This window comes from Mytilus trossulus, chromosome 8 (genome assembly GCF_036588685.1).
Source record: "Mytilus trossulus isolate FHL-02 chromosome 8, PNRI_Mtr1.1.1.hap1, whole genome shotgun sequence".
In the NCBI taxonomy this organism is placed as follows: Eukaryota; Metazoa; Mollusca; class Bivalvia; order Mytilida; family Mytilidae; genus Mytilus; species Mytilus trossulus.
This window is the reverse complement of record NC_086380.1, coordinates 56377582-56399039: the sequence shown is the minus strand read 5'-3', so window position 1 is coordinate 56399039 and position 21458 is coordinate 56377582. Positions and strand designations below refer to the sequence as shown.

General features: G+C 32.5%; 1 protein-coding gene across 1 annotated transcript in view; it reads right to left on the bottom strand.

Annotated features, from left to right (window-relative positions):
• Positions 1-621: 621 nt before the first annotated feature.
• LOC134727781 (uncharacterized) overlaps positions 622-21458 on the bottom strand; it is a 53586-nt gene continuing 32749 nt past the window's right edge. The window contains exons 6-9 of the mRNA XM_063592168.1: positions 9781-10092; positions 6264-6308; positions 1183-3065; positions 622-915 (exon numbers count right to left, since the gene is read on the bottom strand). Of these exons, the coding sequence (XP_063448238.1) occupies positions 622-915; positions 1183-3065; positions 6264-6308; positions 9781-10092 (2534 nt within the window). The remainder of the gene's footprint in view (positions 916-1182; positions 3066-6263; positions 6309-9780; positions 10093-21458) is intronic.

The following is a 21458-nucleotide window of genomic DNA, read 5'->3' as shown; positions in this document are numbered from 1 at the left end:
TGTGTATTTAAAAAAAAATCAATAATTTTTAAAACCACTAGGTTTTATTGAATTACAAGTCCATTTGAAATTTGCATTTGGGTTAAAAAAAATTACAATTTTACAATATTATAGAATTATTTTTTCCAAGAGATTATAATGAGGACATTCACGAAAACATTGTTTTTTTTCATTTTCAAATTTATCCAAATAACCTTTGTTATTATCTATATAATTGTTTTTCTTTTTCATATCCATCCATCTCTGTTTTTAGAGGGTGCGTACCTACTTTGCATACTGCTGGTCAATCTTTAAATGCATTCAATTCCAAATAATTTGCTTATTTTGTTTTATTGAAAAAAAACAAGTCAAAAATCATTCGAATTATTCGGAAAGACACGATTTGTATATTTGCATAAAAAGAAATTTATTGATATAGACAGGAACCTAACAATACTATTAAGAAAAACCCAAAAAACCCAACTACTGGTTAATAGAAGTACAATGTATTGACTAGTGCCAATACTTCAAACTATAAAGTATTTTCAGCTAAACATGCTATATGAGGGATTTGAGTAAATGAAATCTTATGTATGAACATGTCCAAATTCTAACAATAAAAAAAAACATCCTTTGCCACTCTCACTTGAATTGCTCATTTTGACATAAAAGTTGATTTAATCCTTTTCCCTTTAACAATGATTCTATTTCTATATGTCCTTTCTCCTGTGCTACATTTAGAGAATTTTTACCTCTAAAGTCACACTTATTGACATCAGCTGAATGTTTTAACAGTTCTTTAACAACATTAACATGTCCATTTTTACTTGCCCAATAAAGTGAGGAACATCCATCATCATCACAGAGATCAACATCAACATCATGACACTGAAGAAGTACATGTACAACCTCCATCATGTTGTTGTAACAAGCAATCTGTAATGGTGGGGTGCCATCATTCATACATTTATTGACATCAGCTGAATGTTGTAACAGTTCTTTAACAACATCAACATGTCCATTCTGACTGGCTATAAACAGAGATGATGTACCATTATGTTTACACTTATTGACATCAGCTGAATGTTGTAACAGTTCTTTAACAACATCAACATGTCCATTCTGACTTGCTATAGACAGAGGTGATGTACCATCATTAAAACATTTGTCAACATCAGCTGAATGTTGTAACAGTTCTTTAACAACATCAACATGTCCATTCTGACTTGCTATATTCAGAGGTGATATGTTATTGTTACACTTATTGATATCAGCTGAATGTTGTAACAGTTCTTTAACAACATCAACATGTCCATTCTGACTTGCTATATACAGAGATGATGCATCATTATTGTTACACTTATTGACATCAGCTGAATGTTGTAACAGTTCTTTAACAACATCAACATGTCCATTCTGACTTGCTATAGACAGAGGTGATGCATCCTCATTGGTACACTTATTGACATCAGCTGAATGTTGTAACAGTTCTTTAACAACATTAACATGTCCTTCCTGACTTGCTATAGACAGAGGTGATGCACCATTATTGTTACACTTATTGACATCAGCTGAATGTTGTAACAGTTCTTTAACAACATCAACATATCCTTCCTGACTTGCTATATACAGAGGTGATGCATCATTATTGTTACATTTATTAACATCAGCTGAACGTTGTAACAGTTCGTTAACAACATCAACATGTCCTTCCTGACTAGCCCATAATAAAGGAAACCAACCATTCTCTGTACAATAATTAACATCACTATTCCTACTGATCAACCATTTGACAAGGTCAATAGTACCCATATAACAACTTCCACCTAGTGCTATATCTTTACTGTGAATATCTTTAGTACAAACAAGTTCTTGTTGCTTTGATAGATCAAGTTGGTTTAAATGAGTTACTAAGTTTTCAGTAAATGTTGTAGACTTCATGTTTCTGTTGTGACATACACTGTATACATAACCGTTCTCCCAGTCTTTGAGTAACCTATCTATATATCTATTTATATATTTATCAGTTATCATTATTACAAACTCTATTTCTGTGCCCATGTTATCTGTTATCTTCCAAAGAAATCTCTCTCTAATTAAACCTGTATTAGCATGATCAATAAAAATCTGTAACATCTTCTCCCCAAAGTATTTGGCAAGGAAATCAAACAACTTATCATGGATTATTTTGTAATTATTATCTTCCTTGAATACATAGGTACCTTCAAGTATTTCCAGTGATTTCTTTAAACGTTTGATAGATGTTCCTTTATTCAGTTCACATTCTTCTAGTAAATCTTCTATCATTGCTCCTATCTTCTTATCTTTTGGTGACAAGTTTTCTTCTGTTAATGTGTTGTTAAACATTACACAAAGGACTAAGCTACAATACTGCATCTTACCAGCATCACTTTCTCCATACATTTGTACAAGTTGATCTTTGAAAACTTCAAAAGGATTGCTAAAAAAAGAGGTAACGCTAACATTCTTCTGGAGGTTCTGTTTATGATATAAGCTACATAAAAGAGGGAAAAAGTCATATTTTTCGGACAATTCCTTTACTTCATCAGTATTTTCTTTAAAGTACACTTCAGCTAAAGCAACTTTTTCAGCAGCACTAAGTTTGAATTCGTCTGAACTTAAATCGATGTTACACATTTTGAAAATAGAGAGATTACTAAATAGTTCATCTTTGTAAACCTCCAATCTACATGTAGAGATGATTTTACAACATTTGTCTACAAGAAGAGATTTTATGTGATCAAGACTTTGTTTCCAGTCAGTGTAAATTTGTTGATTAAGAGTATATCTGCCACAGACATCATCAAAGACAAACAATGTTTTCCGCCCATGTTTAAACCATTTTCCAATATCTTCTGGTTTACTGCATGGAATAACAGTATAGCCATGTATCGTCATCATGAGGGCAATGTGTTTAGAAAGAAAACTTTTTCCAGTGCCAGAATTTCCAACCAGTGTTACTGAACTTTGTGCCAAAACTTTTTGCATTACATGTTTCTCTGCTTCAGTGCTAACAAACTGTTGATCATCCTTTTTCCACTGTTCCAAGCGTTTTTCAAACTGCTCTGTAAAATATGAAATTCAATAAATTAACTATATACATGATATATATTAAGTTCAAATTTTAAGGAGTAATAACACAAATATAAAGTATGTGACATCCAGTTTCATCATGTTCATGTTTATTTTTTGTTTTAAGGCACCATATTTCATGTATTTTGTTTAATTCAGTGTTCCAATAAAACATTTTTAAAACTTAAGATAATGGTTTTTTCGTCTACATGGTCTATGCAAGGAAATGTGGTTTGAAATTAATTTCAAGTAAAATGTTACAATTTCTTTACTTAAAGTCACAAAAAAACTCAAATCAAAAAAAAATAATGCATATGTTTTTTTTATAACTCAATGGATAGTTTTCATTATGAAACTGATGTATATATACTTTTTTCTGAAGAAAATTCGTTAGTTTATTCATATTTAGAAGAAGTTAATTTTATTTTTATTGGGAAGGAAGCAATTCCCCTGACATATTTTCCGTATGCAAAGTGACCTCAGTGTGATCGTTTTCAGTTTTCGTCATAAAATTAATAAGAGCCTAGTTTATTATCCCAAAGCACTTATTTTCTGTGCGTTTTCAATTAAGTCAGTGCCCCAGATCCCCTAAAACAAAGTTGATAAATACAAACTAGAAAACTTACACTGCATGCACATTTTTTTGTGTCATAGATATAAATGATAAATACTGATGCCAAAAAGCGAATCATTTTCCTTTTGTTTAATTTCATGTTACATGCAAAGCTTATGTTGTACTATTATACCACTGTCCCAGCTAGGTTGGGGAGGGTTGGGATCCCGCTAACATGTTTAACCCCGCCACATTATTTATGTATGAGTCTGTGTCAAGTCAGGAGCCTGTAATTCAGTGATTGTCATTTGTTTATGTGTTACATATGTGTTTTTCGTTCATTTCTTATATAAATAAGGCCGTTAGTTTTCTCGTTTAAATTGTTTTACATTGTCATATCGGGGCCTTTTATAACTGACTATGCGGCATGGACTTTGGTCATTGTTGAAGGCCGTATGGTAACCTTTAGTTGTTAATGTCTGTGTCATTTTGGTCTCTTGTGGACAGTTGTCTTATTGGCAATCATACAACGTCTTCTTTTCGTATTCTTAAAATAATATTGAGTGCCTAACGACATTTTTGTTGTATCAGTCTAAAAATTATTCCATTGTGAAATGGCAGACAACAGATAGTGCGAAAATGGAAGGAAAACAAAACATTTTTTGACACCAAATATGAATTCATGACATCATATTCTACCTTTATCATGTTTATATATTACAATTGTCTGTTTTTATAAGTTGCTACTGGCTTTGAACTAGCTGTCAGTAACTGCGAGTACTCTCAGATCTGTACTTAGTATCTTTTTGTTGGTTGGATGTATAAGTACCCAGCCAAGTCCACTTGTATTTGAAGTATTTGTATTTTTATCCATCTGATCAGTTAAGTGCGCATCTGGTGCAAGAAAATTGGTACCGTTAATTTTATTACTACCACTGGGTTGATTCCTCTGCTGGTGGACTATTAGTCCCCGAGGGTATCACCAGCCCAGTAGCCAGTACTTCGGTACTGGCATGAAAATACAGATTTTTTTGTGTTAAAATTTGCTGTTACAAAATATTAGAAATTATTATAAATTAAGGAATGTATCTCCCTCATGCAAAGCTCTGGTTCCTTTCACTGATTTGGCTATACTTTTTGGACCTTTTGGATTATAACTCTTCATCTTTTATATAAGCTTTTGATTTCAAATATTTTGGCCACGAGCATCACTGAAGAGACATGTATTGTCGAAATGCGCATCTGGTGCAAGAAAATTGGTACCGTTAATTTTATTACTACCACTGGGTCGATGCCTCTGCTGGTGGACTATTAGTCCCCGAGGGTATCACCAGCCCAGTATGAAAATACGGATTTCTTTGTGTTAAAATTTGCTGTTACAAAATATTAGAAATTATTTCAAATTAAGGGATGTATCTCCCTCATGCAAAGCTCTGGTTCCTTTCACTGATTTGGCTATACTTTTTGGACCTTTTGGATTATAGCTCTTCATTTTTTATATAAGCTTTGGATTTCAAATATTTTGGCCACGAGCATAACTGAAGAGACATGTATTGTCGAAATGCGCATCTGGTGCAAGAAAATTGGTACCGTTAATTTTATTAAGTCTCTCAGGAGCATGTAATACAGTGGTTGTCGTTTGTTTATGTGTAACATGTTTGTTTTTCGTTCATTTTTTTGTAAAAAATTAAGACAATTAGTTTTCTCGTTTAAATTGTTTTACATTGTCATTTCGGGTCCTTGTTTACAGCTGACTGTGTGGTATGGGCTTTGCATTTGTGTGTCATTTGGTCTCTAATGGAGAGTTGTCTCATTGGCAATCATACCACATCTTCTTTTTTATATTTTTTAAAATAATTTGATAATTGATCAGTAGTTTAACTCCTCTATCAGCACTTTTGGATATTTTGTGGTGGTCAGGTTTTATTATTGGAGGAAACTGGAGTGCTAAAAAAATTTGACCTTCAACAGGAAAACTGACAATCCAAGTCAATTTAGACATGTTACATTATAGTCCAGCACATCTGCATGGTTTAAGGTTCAAACTTACAACCTGAGTGATGACAGGTTAATAAAACAATACTTGAACTATTTAGACCACTTATCCACCGAGGCCCTTTTTTTATTTCTAAGAAATTTGAATGTTTACATATTTTGGTATTATTCTTTAAAATTGAGGCCAACAAATGAATTGTTACACCAGAAAATAAGGCAGAATTTCAAGTCATACTTAAGAAGCAAATTTGAAAACTGAAAATGGCAGCCAACAGATAATTTTGACACTCAGAACCAATTGAGAATAGCACAATATACTTGTTTATCAATTGAATAGTAGCTTGAAAGATGTTTCTCAAAATTTTGCATTTAATATATCAACTGTCTACATATAACAATCATGACAATGTATAATGTACAACAATTGATCAATTTGTTTGTATCTATCTTTGAGCAATACTTAAGGAATAATTGCATTTAAAAAAGTTAATAGTCAGACAGACAAAGTGAAAAGTATAAAGTGCATGTATCCTCGATACGAGCCCTTATCGGTCCAAAGGTATGAATTTTCTAGTTATATGTACTGAAGATGCCTTGCTAAAGGATTAAGTAAAGTTCCAATGTTCTACATCAATAAACTTACCAAGTATATGTTTAGGTATAACTTCATCGTGACTCATTAGAATATCTAAAAAAAAATCATGAACATGTCAGATTTGAACTTATTGTCTTTTGCGCTTTGTATCGATCTGGTGAGCTAATAGAAATAAGATGACAAGCCCTTTAAACTGATGTTTATAGTTTGTTCTTTTGTTGTACTGTTACATCACTGTCTAAGTAAGGGGAGGGTTTAAACACCGGTACACATTTTTTACCTCGCCACATTATGTATGTTCATCCCCCAAGTCAGGAGCCTTTATTTCACTGATTGTAATTATTTGCAATGTATCATATGTCATTAATTAATCCGACTGGTAGCTGTCTTGTTAAAATTGTTTCACATTTGTCATTTCAGTGCCTTAAATAGCTAACTTTGAGGTATGGATTTTGCTCATTGTTAAAGGCTGTATGTTGATCTAAATTCGCTAAAGTTTACGTCAATTTGGTCTCTGGTAGATAGTTTTCTCATTGGTAATCTTACCAGATATTGAATAAGTTTTTTCTTACACCAAAAATACATGGCTTAATATTAAAAGAGCATACTGAAATGTCTAACCTGCTAAATCGATCATTACTATATAATACTGACAGTCCAAAGATATCGGTTATTAATTCATTGCACTGGAACAAAATGATAACTTTATCTGTTAGTTGTCATGGTGTAAACTATAGAACAATATCTTCAGGCATGACCAAGAAGAACATAAACTGTTAACACAGAGCTAAGTTACGTCTTATACAATTTGTAATTTTGATAATGAAATGTTGAAATAAACATGATAAGCATAGCAATACTTTAACATTTAAGTTATGCAAACATTCAAAGTCAATGAACCATGACTGAAGGTACATGGCTAAACAATCTCAATGGAAATGAGATGTGCCAATACTAATACAACTGCATACCAAATACCACCGACTTACCATAAGTCCTTCCCTTTAAACAAACCTAAACACAAACATTAACTTGTAAACTATGTAAAAGTGTCCAAATCCAGGAATCACAATGAGATGGTGGGGCTTTTTAATCTCGATGGCAATAAGACTTGCAAGTGCCAATAAATTTGAAAATCAAATATCATTGACTTAACAGTAGTGGTTCATCTTAAACTGATCTAATCACAAACTCATACATGTAAACCAAGCAAAAGTTTCAAAGTCAATAGACTATGACTGAAGGGGTGGGGCAAATAATCTCCATTGCAATGAGATATATATATATATATATGCCAATGATTAATGGCTTATACAACTGCATACCAAATAGCATTGACCTTCAACTAGTGGTTCCCCATACACAGTGACCTAATCACAAACTAAAACATTGTTGAAGCCGCTGTCGCCGTCTGCGAAAATGTATACCTATGTCTCTCTTTTTGACTCTGTCATGGCGAGACAAATACTGATTATTTAAGTGATTTTTTTCCAAGGACCATAATTACTCTACATAAAATCATCAGACCTGAACAAAATTCGAACTTGGATCTGTAACTAGTCGTGATAAAACTATATACCAATTATCAAATCAATATCTTGGAAAACTGATTTGACGGACAGACAGACAGACCAGACAGACAGAGAATACAGAAAGACAGACAGAGAATACAGAAAGACAGACGGATGGAGTGCAAACCTTTTTGCCCTTAGACTTCGTCCGTCCGTAGGGGACTAAAAATAGCTGTAGATTATCACACTAAGGGTAAAACTGCTATAAGACAATTAACATCAATGTCAGATTATATATATACATCTTTCAGTTTTGCCTGAAGTTCAGTGAACTATATTATATGGTTACCTTTTGTCTCATGTCTGTCTTTGAGTGTCTTCATTCCTAAAACAAGAAAAACTGCCCAGATGTTTCATAGTCTAAATATTTCTATAACTGAAACCCAACATTGTACAACATAATTTTATCATAAAGGTAAAGAAAAACAATATCTATATCTTAAGTCCTTTTTTATCCATAATTTTATCAAATTGAAGATTTAAAAAAGAATTTAACTAATTACTATTACCAGTTAATGTGTCTAAATATTGGCCAGCAGATTTTTCTTAATCTTCTGTAAGACTTCTTAGTCAATGAACTTTCAAAGTTTAGTATGAAAACTGGAAGTTAGAGACCATACATTTACAAAATCACAGTTATTTTATAAGTGTAATATTGGGGCAACTAAATTTTTTTTTATTGAGGAAACATCAAATAATACTTTTTTTTAATTCAATGAGGTGATTGCTTTTCAAAATAACTTCGAAATATCAAATAAAATAAGGGGGTTCCAGGCTTTTTTTTATTGAAAAAAACTGATTTTTCAGAACAATTTAATTAAAAACCAGCTGTTTAATAGTTCCTCTCTCTTTTCTGAATTAGCAATCTGTTTGTTTTCAATATTAGATCATTCCCTTTACAATTAAACATATAATGATGACATGTGTCTTTTTGTCCTTGAATTGTGTACTTGTTTTGGCATATTATGTGATGACTATAAGGCCAAAAAAAAAATATAGGTGTGTTTCCTGTTGCAAGCCCCCAAAAATTAGGGTCGGTAGGTAGGTATTTTTTATTTATTTTTTTTCTGGCCTGCTTTGGTTGTTTTATGTGTATTTTTATAATCAGTTTGTTATTCTTTCAGGTTATTTTCATCAGTTCATTGTATAAAGTATACAAGATATGAATAGTGACTATTATAGTTATGAATAGATATTTGATAAAAGTTCAAAAGTGTCAGATTCTGGAACAACACACTTGAATTTAAAGTCCCTCACATTAAAAAGCTGCACAACTTCCCCAACTGTCAATGTGGGAGATATTTCATGGTTTTTTCCAGTCACAGTAAATTCATTGTTCTTTAATCCAAAGTCATGATACTGATTGAATATATCAATAAAGGTGGTAGAATTAGAAAATGGGGCTATTATACTTTTTTTCTCGTTCCTGTGTGGACACTCATCGATTGTTATTGATAACACACTTTGACTGATGCCGTTGCCGTTGTTTGACTTCAATCTGTATCACACAAATGCTTACTGTATTAAATTTTTATTTGAAATCAAACGTTTAAAAGATGCCATTCAAAGGCTACACTAAACAAAAACCGTTTCCGGAAAAAAACGAAAAAAATCCGGATTTTTTTTTTTTTTTTTTCCGGGAAAAAAAGTTAGGGTCGGCGCCAAAAAATTAGGGTCGGTCGGGCGACCGGAAACACACCTTTTTTTTTTTTTTTTTGGCCTAATGAGAGGGGCACTGACTGCCTGAGAGGGAGGCCCACTACAGTCATGCTTCATTGATTTCCGAAATCATCAACCAAATTTTTCCCACAAAAGAGGGGGCAGCTAGTCCCGTGCCCCTACATCTGCCTCTAAATATATACATGATATACACACAATATGCTCTGATGTATAAGAAAATGTCAGATTTGTATAATTATAATGTAAAAATCAGGATATATACATTGGAATCATCTAAGTAAATCAGGTACAATATCAGAATCTGCTATAATTACCAATTTGACACAATTGTATTTCTTGATCTGACAATTCTGTCTTCTCCATTTCTGAAGCAACATCCTGGTATTTTCCGTGTCTTACAGCTTCAAGAAGGTGTGTGTATGCATCTCCACCTTTGCGAATCAATTTGTTGTATAAAAGTCTATTACTTTCATGTTGAGTGAGTAAAGAATTACAAATTTCCTCTTTTTCTTCAGTACTTAAAACATCAGACGAATACAGGTGGTCAGTTATGTCTGTTTTGGAGTCAACACCATGGACAAACATCTTGTAATTCTTTTGTAGTTTAACTTTGTGTTTATTTAAAACTGAAATATAAGAAAGGTATGAATGAAATATTCTCTTCCTCTTTCACACACATAATTTTTTTTCCCACTGTGATTGGCTGTTTTGTTAAGAGTTACTACATTAAATATCAATCATTTTTCAATTGAAGGAGTAATTTGTTGTGTTTGAAATATTGGTTTTATTCTAATACACAGAACAAAAAAACTGTACCAAGAGTGCATTCTGTAATAAATAGAATTACATTATGTATATATACATGATATATCAAATTAGACATGTCATGCATGTTGACAATGAATGAACAAAACAGTATTTTAAGATTAAAAGGCGGAAGATAGCAAGGGGATATTGATCAATACTCATAAGGCTGAGAGTCTGACAATGTCATGGCGAACTGGAGGCTCTTAAGAGTGTGTCACTCAACTGGAGCTATGCGAAACATGAACAAGAGGCTGTCACAACGACAGCAAACCGGATTTATTAACATTTATTTGTGTCCTGCCAATATCACAAGAACCATAACTGATGAACGGCGAAAGCGAAAATCGTCAATATCAAATTTGACCTCCATTTTGTCATCAGTATCAACATATTAAAATTTGAAAAGCTTAGGTTGAATGGTAAAATCATGAGTAAATGCAACAATATGAATGGAAAAGCCATTTTTTTTCGATCTTTCAAGAATCATAACTCCTGAACAGTCAAATTCAAAATCGACATTATTGAACTTGACCTCCATTTTGTCATCAGTAACAACATATTAAAATTTGAAAAGCTTCAGTTGAACAGTTCATGCGTAAATGCAGGAACACGACTGGAAAACCCATTTTTCAATCTTTCAAGAATCATAACTCCTGAACAGTAAAAGTCAAAATCGTCAATATTGAACTTGACCTCCATTTTGTCATCAGTAACAACACAATAAAATTTGGGAAGCTTTGGTTGAACGGTTCATGTGTAAATGCACGGACATGACAGGAAATGCCATTTTTCAATCATTCAAGAACCATAACTCCTGAACGGTAAAAGTCAAAATTGTCATTATTGAACTTGACCTTCATTTTGTTGTTAGTAACAGCCCGTCGTACATCCCCAAATCAATAACCGACATTTTTGTCACTCTTTTTGGCATTCTTATATTATCTACCAATCATTTTTGAGGATAACTGTGAGTTTCTATATATCTCTTATAGTTTTCAAGATAAGAGGCAAATACTCTGAAATTCTAAATAAAGGAGTAGGTCCAGTAGGGATCCATTTTGGCCTCAAATTTCGGGTTGATCTGAAAAAGATTTTGACCACTTTTTAAACACTTACTGTAAGTCAAAATTTAAGTGTCTATTTTATTTGAATCAATTAGTTTATATGAAAGATTTTAACTGATGTAGTCATTAAAAACGATCCGATTCAAGCTCAAATATGAAAAAATCTACTAAATATGCCAAAACATGTCACTTTTCAGATGGTTTTAGTCACAAATGAAGGTGGCCGCATCCTTGTTCATCCTCAACCTTTATATGTTATGTATTATCATAAAATAAACCAGATGCTCGGCAGGGCGTAGCTTTATACGACCGCAGAGGTTGAACCCTTAACGGTTGGGGCAAGTATGGACACAACATTCAAGCTGGATACAGCTCTAAATTTGGATTGTGATTAAATAGTTGACACAGCATAGGTTTCTGACACAGAATGAATGTGTTCTAATGAACTTAAAATTTTTGTTTTCTCTTAGAGCAATTCACTATGCTGTTGAATATTAATCCTCTAAAAAAAATGTTTGAAGAAATTTTCTTTTTATTTGATTCTGGACAAAGAAAGATATAACTCCAAATAAAAAAAATTCTTACAATTAGATATTTCTTGCTTACTATTCTGGACAAAGAAAGATAACTCTAATTAAAAACAAAATTGCTATTTCACAATATTTTGCAATAAGATATTTCTTGCCATTGGGCAATACTGTGCAATTGAAAAGACTTGCTATTGCACAAATCTTAATATAATAATTTTAGATCCTGATTTGGACCAACTTGAAAACTGGGCCCATAATCAAAAATCTAAGTACATGTTTGGATTCAGCATATCAAAGAACCCCAAGATTTCAATTTTTGTTAAAATCAAACTAAGTTGAATTTTGGACCCTTTGGACTTTAATGTAGACCAATTTGAAAACAAGACCAAAAATGAGGAATCTACATACACAGTTAGATTTGGCATATCAAAGAACCCCATTTATTCAATTTTTGATGAAATCAAACAAAGTTTAATTTTGGACCCCGATTTGGACCAACTTGAAAACTGGGCCGATAATCAAGAATCTAAGTACATTTTTAGATTCAGCATATCAAGGCACCCAACCGATTAATTTTTTGTCAAAATCAAACGAAGTTTAATTTTGGACCCTTTGGACCTTAATGTAGACCAATTTGAAAACGGGACCAAAAGTTAAAAATCTACATACACAGTTAGATTCGGCATATCAAAGAACCCCAATTATTCAATTTTGATGAAATCAAACAAAGTTTAATTTTGGACCTTTTGGGCCCCTTATTCCTAAACTGTTGGGACCAAAACTCCCAAAATCATTACCAACCTTCCTTTTATGGTCATAAACCTTGTGTTTAAATTTCATAGATTTCTATTTACTTATACTAAAGTTATGGTGCGAAAACCAAGAAAATGTTTATTTGGGTCCCTTTTTGGCCCCTAATTCCTAAACTGTTGGGACCCAAACTCCCAAAATCAATCCCAACCTTTCTTTTGAGGTCATAAACCTTGTGTCAAAATTTCATAGATTTCTATCAACTTAAACTAAAGTTATAGTGCGAAAACCAAGAAAATGCTTATTTGGGTCCTTTTTGGCCCCTAATTCCTAAAATGTTGGGACCAAAACTCCCAAAATCAATACCAACCTTCCTTTTGTGGTCATAAACCTTGTGATAAAATTTTATAGATTTATATTCACTTTTACTAAAGTTAGAGTGCGAAAACTAAAAGTATTCGGACGACGACGACGCAGACGACGACGCCAACGTGATAGCAATATACGACGAAATTTTTTTCAAAATTTGCGGTCGTATAAAAATAATAACTCCTTCTTTTGGCGGTACTACTTATTTAAGTAATTTTTATTTACTTGAAGAAGTAAAAAAAATATACACATATAAGTAAATTTGTAGGATACTTATACAAGTGAATTTTATTAACTTATATAGGTAAACAAAAAATGGCTGAGTTATGTCCCTTAGACATTCAGATTTTTTTACTTGCATAAGTAAAAAAGTCATCTTTTCTTCTTTTCTTGAATTCTAAGATTTCTTTGCTCTATTAGCATTTTAAATTGTGTATCCTTTGCAGATGTCTTAACTAATCATTTAAGTTTAATTTCATGGACAATGAAAATCCCACTTGTCTGTTATCTTCATAACACTGCTCATTTACAAGCCCCAAAGGAGCAATTTTTGAAGGCCTTGCACAAATATACAAGATCTTTGCTCAATCAGTTTCTTTGTTGAATAAATGAGATGAAACATTGAACTTTAATCAAAAAAATTTATCAAACCTGGGAAAAATCATTAAAGGCATGATTTTACATCTCAGAACTTGAGGATTTTTGTGGGATTGTAAGAAAAATTTACTTACAATGTATACAAGTAAATTTTTGAGAACACTAAGGGGAGATTATTCAAACATTATTCATTTACTTATATGTGTATATTGTTTTTACTTCAAGTAAATAAAATTAACTTGTACAAGTAGTACCCCTGACTGTCCTTAGGGGGTTAATTGACCATTTTGGTCATGTTGACTTATTTTTAGGTCTTACTTTGCTGTACATTATTGCTGTTTACAGTTTATCTCTATCTATAATAATATTCAAGAGAATAACAAAAAACGGAAAAATTTCCTTAAAATTACCAATTCAGGGGCAGCAACCTATCAACAGGCTGATTGATCAATCTGAAAATTTCAGGGCAAATAGATCTTGACCTGATAAACAATTTAACTCCAGTCAGATTTGCTCTAAATACTTTGGTTTTAAAGTTATAAGCCAAAACTGCATTTTACCCCATATGTTTCTATTTTTAGCTGTGGCGGCCATCTTGGTTGGATGGCGGGGTCATCGGACACATTTAATGAACTAGATACCTCAAAGATGATTGTGTCCAAGTTTGGATTAATTTGGCCAGCATACATGTACCTGTCAACTGACCCGTATTTTGCGGGTGTGACCCGAGATTTTCACAATTCTGAGGGATCACCCGGGACACCCGCCGGGTCACTGAATAACAGGGGAATTCAGAAAATGACCAGTTTTCACCTGGATTTCTAAGCCTAGAGAATGATTTCATAAGTGATTTTTCTTTGAAATACCAGCAAATTCGTAATTCTTCCAACAACAGAAGTTCAGCTACCTGTGTAAACTGTCAAATTAAGTGACCCATCAAGTGCATGGCTTTACTTGACAGCTTTGGTGTCAAACACACTGTTAATAAACACCAATTACCTTAACTTTAGGTCGAAAATAAATTTCACTGTTGTCACGTTTTACAAATATTTTTCAACTGAGTTACTTCCCCTTTTGTGTCATTATTCAAAATTGTTCCTTATATTTACGTTTTTTGGGGTAAAAAAGATCAAATTTACTACAAATAGAATTTAAATACATATTGAAATATAACTTTTCATTTAATTCATAGCTTAATACAATTATAAAAATAAAGTTGAAAATTATTTTTTTCATCTATACTTCCTTTAACTGGTTAACTTTATTTTACTATACTCTAATTACGAAAGTGAATTGGATCAGCTGATGAGCAAAGACTGATTATCCAGTCACAACTTTCTAAAAATAATTAAAAAAAAGCCAGTCACAACTTGATGAGTGAAATACTTTACATATAGAACAATGTTAGAAATCTCAAAAATAACATTAACCAAAGAAGAGGAGAAAGTGTCACAAAGTTATCAAAAGCTTTTCAAAGTGTAATTAGATAATGATTAATAAAGTGAACATGTTTTGGAAACTTTTATTTAAATTATGAAAAAAAAAATGTCCCCTAATTACTGAAATTCTGCTCGAAAAAGTTTGTATGCGTTATGACCTAAGATTTCATTCTTCAATGCAGGTCATGACCTGCGATTTCATCGTCACAGGTTGACGGGTATGGCCCAGTAGTTTCAGAGGAGAAGATTTTTGTAAAAGAGTACTAAGATTTACGAAAAATGGTTAAAAATTGACTATAAAGGGCAATAACTCCTAAAGGGGTCAACCGACCATTTCGATCATGTTGACTTATTTGTAATTTTACTTTGCTGAACATTATTGCTGTTTACAGTTTATTTCTATCTATAATAATATTCAATATAATAACTAAAAACAGCAAAATTTCCTTAAAATTACCAATTCAGGGGCAGCAACCTATCAACAGGTTGTCCGATTCATCTGAAAATTTCAGGGCAGATAGATCTTGACCTGATAAACAATTGAACCATGTCAGATTTGCCCTAAATGCTTTGTTTATCGAGTTATAACCAAAAACTGCATTTTACCCCTATGTTCTATTTTCAGCCATGGTGGCCATTTTGGTTGGTTGGCTGGGTCATCGGACACATTTAATTAACTAGATACCTCAAAGATGATGATTGCCAAGTTTGGATTAATTTGGCCCAGTAGTTTCAGAGAAGATTTTTGTAAAAGAGTACTAAGATTTACGAAAAATGGTTAAAAATTGACTATAAAGGGCAATAACTCCTAAAGGGGTCAACTGACCATTTCGATCATGTTGACTTCTTTGTTAATCTTACTTTGTTGAACATTATTGCAGTTTACAGTTTATCTCTATCTATAATAATATTCAAGATAATAACCAAAAACAGCAAAATTTCCTTAAAATTACAAAAAAAATTCAGGGGCAGCAACCCAACAACTGGTTGTCCTATTCATCTAAAAATTTCAGGGCAGATAGATCTTGACCTGATTAACAATTTAACCCTGTCAGATTTGCTCTAGAGTTTTTGAGTTATAACCAAAAATTGCATTTTACCCCTATGTTCTATTTTTAGCCATGGCGGCCATTTCGGTTGGTTGGCCGGGTCACCGGCCACATTTTTTAAACTAGATACCCCGATGATGAGTGTGTTTATTTTAATTTGGCCCAGTAGTTTCAGAGGAGAAGATTTTTGTAAAAGTTAATGACGACGGACGAGGACGCAAAGTGATGAGAAAAGCTCACTTGGCCCTTTGGGCCAGGTGAGCTAAAAAAGTAGATCAGCCACCATTATAGAACTTGTCCAAGATATTGCTGATTTTTACCTGTAGTATAAATTTTAAAACTAGAGGCTCTAAAGAGCCTGTGTTGCTCACCTTGGTCTATGTGCATATTCAACTAACAGTCTCTCCAACATTGTAGACAAGAATAGAATTTATGACAAAAATCTGTTTTGTTGATCTTGTAACAAGACAAATTTATCAGTTACTTAAAAAAACTAAACAAACCCGACCAGAGTTTAATCCATTTCAAGAAAAAATTCTCAAAAATTTTGAAACATTATTTGATGATTTTCAAAAAACAACAGGCATGACAGGACAAATGACTTCAGGATTTTTTGAGATTGTAAAGGCAATTAAGTCCCTTAAAAATGGGAAAAGCACAGCTACTGATCTTATTTCAAATGAAATGTTTAATAAAGGGCTGCGCTTTAGCGCATGATACACCCGTTGCTCTTTTAACTTGTCTTTTAATGAATTAATATGATCAACTAGAAATAGTGTGAGCCTTGTCAAATAATAAATAAAAATGCACAAAAAAAATTGGCACTATTAAGGCTACCTCAAATTTAACTATTTACTAAGTTTGTTGTCTTAATTTTTCATCCATACATTCTATCTTGTTCACAACACACTTTCTGAGTACCAAGTACCTTTTATATTTGTAAAATGAAAAGGGAGCTTATGTGAGTTATTGTCTGAAGTGTGGACGACGAATGAACAGACGGACCGACAACGGTATACCATAATACGTCCCGTCTGAAAGACGACGGGCGTATAAAAATGACAAAAAAGACTACAATGACAATGAGGAGCAGCAAGAAGATAATAGGGAAAGTGAAGATGGTGAAAGTGACTCTACTGAAAGTTATGATCTAAATGAGGAAGTAGGTGATGAAAGTATGTTAGCATAAAATGATATATGCCTCAGGGAACAGTTAGTATCTCAGGGACTGCTAATGTGCTTTCATCCTTGCAACCATTCAATAATAGTACAAACGTATTCATGGAACCTATTTTTTACAAGAAATTTAATGTTTTAAATTGAACTAAAGATTTTACAAATTTTATGTTTTCATCAGATTTTATTAAGTATTATGAGTTACATCAATAGATATAAACAATTCACCAAAGTTTCATGGACATTCGTGAAAGCCTTTTTGAGTTATTGTCCGAAGTGTTAAAAATCCCCCTTTTTTTTATGAATAAAGCCCCATAAATCCAAAACTTAAAATCTGAAATTTATAAAAATTGAAAGGGAGCTTACATCAATAGATATAAACAATTCACCAAAGTTTCATGGACATTCGTGAAAGCCTTTTTGAGTTATTGTCTGAAGTGTTAAAAATCCCCCTTTTTTATGAATAAAGCCCAATAAATCCAAAACTAAAAATCCGAAATTAAAAAAAAATGAAAGGGAGCTTACGTCAATAGATATAAACAATTCACTCAAGTTTCAGGGAAATTGGTGAAAGTGTTTTTGAGTTATTGTCCAAAGTGTGGACGACGGACGGACGGATGGACAGACAGACGGACGGACGGACAACGGTATACCATAATACGTCCCGTCCCGGGCCTATAAAAATGGAATATCAGTCTTAACAAAACCATTACAAAAGCTATTTAACTTTATTTTAAATAACGGAACTTTTCCAAAGCTTGGAATGAATCATTTTTAGTACTTCTATATAAAAAGGGGAAGTAAAAGTGACCCTGGTAATTACAGGTATATCCATTACTTTGAACCTGGGAAAATTGTTAAATAAAATAATCCTTTCTCGATTACTCGCTCATATAAATGTTAACAAATTAATAAATAAAAACCAGATTGACTAATTGATCAGGGTATTCAGGAACAACATGCAAATATTTCAGCATCCTTAAAATTAACATTTTTCCAGAGGGTTTACAAAATGAGTGAACCGGCAGGTTATGTCACGTTTGATGCTTTAAGACATAGATAAGAGTAAGTGCTCATTTAAACCTTGCCATTGAAAGAGGAAGATAATGAAACGTGCCCAGAGATCAAAGAATTTGTGAAATCTGTAAAAGTGGCGAAATTGAAAATGAACAGCACATGCTGCTACAATGCAGAGGTTACTCCAGTATTAGAGAGACTTTTGTATTCAAAATTTTCAAAATTACAGGAAAAAAATATAACCACATTGTGCGATAAAAATAAAATAAATCTATTTCAATAGATTTTCATTATACCTTTAATTTTTTATTCACAAATATACAATTAAAATTGAGAATTGAAATGGGGGGATGTGTCAAAGAGACAACAATCCGACCATAGAACAGTTTAAGAACAAACAACAGCAGAAGGTCAACAATAGGTCGTCACTGCAGCGAGAAATTCCCGCATCCGGAGGCTTCCTTCAGCTGGCCTCTAAACAAATATATATACTAGTTCAGTGATAATGAACACCATACTAAACCCAAATTACATGTATACAGGAGAAGCTAAAATTAAAAATAATACAAGACTAACAAAAAATTGAAAGGCCAGAGGCTCCTGACTTGGGACAGGCGCCAAATTTTTTTGTATTTTACTACCATGTAGTTGCTTATCCATTCGGTCATTACCATTTATTGTAAATGTGTTTGTGCCAATAAAATGTTGTATTGTATTGTACATGTATTGCATTGGATTGCTGATAATTTAGCCTATTTAGTTTCTCTCTATCTTCTTTAGTTTTTGCTCAAAAGACAAAAGAGGATAAAAAAAATCCTCATTTAAGGGCAATCACTCCTATAGATAAAGCAGGGGCGAATCCAGCCGTTTTTAAAAGGGGGGGTTCATAACCAAGGATAAAGGGGGGGGTTTCAACTATATGTCCCCATTCAAATGCATTGATTGTCAAAATAAAAGGGGGGGTTCCAACCCCTGGAACCCACCCTTCTCTGGATCTGCCACTGTAAAGAGTGACAGTCTACTAAACTATATCAGCAACATTTGACTTGTTAGTAGATCTTGACTTGCTGATCATTTTTGTGATTTAAGGAGGCTCGCGGGTATAAGATTTTCCCAAAAAAATGAAACATTTATTTTTCATTAAAAATTTTTTAATTGCCTTTAGTAGTTGTTACTTTATCATTTGGTACAAAAATCATTCCAAAAAATCAATTGGTGATGGCCCGAGGTGAGTTTTAAAAAGTAGATATCATTGAAAAAGCTCCAAATTATCTCCCTATGGTGCAAAAATCCCATTTTTTGGCATTAAAATTGAAATATCTTTTTTAACTCATCGGTGACCTATATTTTTTATTGCTGTTTTCTAATAAGCTGTACATAAACTAAATAATTGTAAAATTTAAGCGATTTCTGTAATTTGGTTCTTTTTTTATTTCGATATTACCGCTATTTCTCCTATTAGTTCAACAGAAAAAAAGGACATTAACAAAAATGTATGCTTCTTTCTATAGAAAAATATAGCGAATTCTTATATTAAATAAAAAAAATTGATTAAGATCCGCGAGCCCCCTTAAAGTGTATCTTTATCTATTTTAATTTTCCATCATATATGGACCATAATTTGCTATTGGGCTCCGTTTCCTATAACTATAGAAAAGTGATAAAATGTGAATAACTGTAAGAAAAGTAGCAACTACATCTAAAGATGCCATTATTTTTATCAACATACAAGTGTCTGCTACTCTTCCCTAGAATTTTTTTTAAAATATACGAATTTCAAAGATTCTACAACCGTATTTTTGTGTCGTTTCTCACGTTACTTATTGCTTCCGAAGAGCATAACGCTGACTGATTTATAGATAATCGTCACCGGCAAATTCGTAACTTTTGCTTTCAAATAACAAAGAACATCGACCAATAAGAATAGTGAGAAGAAAATGCCGAGAACTATAAGTATTTATGTAGCAGATGTAAGAACAGTGGTGTGATTTTTGTGTCCGATTTTATAACGCAATTTTTAGATGATGTAATCTGCTTTGTTGTAATCATGGTAATAGAATTCTTAAAAACAATATGCAAATATGAACTTTCGGGAGATGTTCAAACAGGTAAATCCGAGATGATTTACATTCTTGTTTTGATCTTCGTAATAATTAAGTAAGAAAATTACGTTGTCGTTATGCGATACATTTCACACGAAACAGAAGTCCAGTTATTTATTAAAATTGTTTTTGTCCTTAAGTTCTAACCATTTCTGGTCATACCTGAAACATGTGACTAACATGTGATAACGCCATTATGGCCGGATGTACGAAACACTAGGTCCAAACATTGTTTTTGTTTCCAACGGGATGTTAGCAAACATAATCTGTAGACTTGTCTCGTCTTGTTTAAAAGAGGAAAATACAATTGTCAAAGAGATTGCGCCGGTGGTCTGTTATTTTTCCTATGTGCATAATGTTACATACGATCCTGTGTGAAAATAAATGCCCAATGACTTGACAAAATCGATTTCATATTTGACAGACGTTAGAACACACTTCGTTTCCCGATAATGACGTGAAGAGTCCTTGGAAAAATCAATCGAAATTACGTCTCTTATCATTGTACCAATGCTCGTTGGATTGATTTAACTTCAGCAGTAAATATTACTGGATATTTTAGGTGAATAAATATAATTTGATAACAAATACATGTTAATATACCGTTACACTTAGAATGTACAAAGTTGGAATCCTGTCACAGTTTTTAATTAATATTTTTTATTCATGTTCTGCAAACACTTATCAGAAACGCAATAAACTTGTCAAAGGAGAAGTAAACTTTTACCATGCATGACTTGAAAGGAAGTACTTTATTGATTTTAGCCCACTAAAGTAGGTTAAAATGTGGAAACCATGTAGATGGTGTACAGGTCACAAGTATCACATTGTGCCTATTTTAAAGATTTTAATTCCAAGTTAAAAGTTTTTTTCTTTACTGGATTTAAAGAATGTTACATTGCCAATGATTTGGAATAAATTGTATATAACTGGAATATCAAAACCAAATATAAATACTTTTTTTTGCTAAAACATCAAGATACAACGATTATGGTATCCTGTATCAATGGAGAAAATATGGAAAATTTTGAATAAATTGTACTAATTGTTTTCAAAACAAGCACATATTTAGGAGTTTTATAATACTGTTAC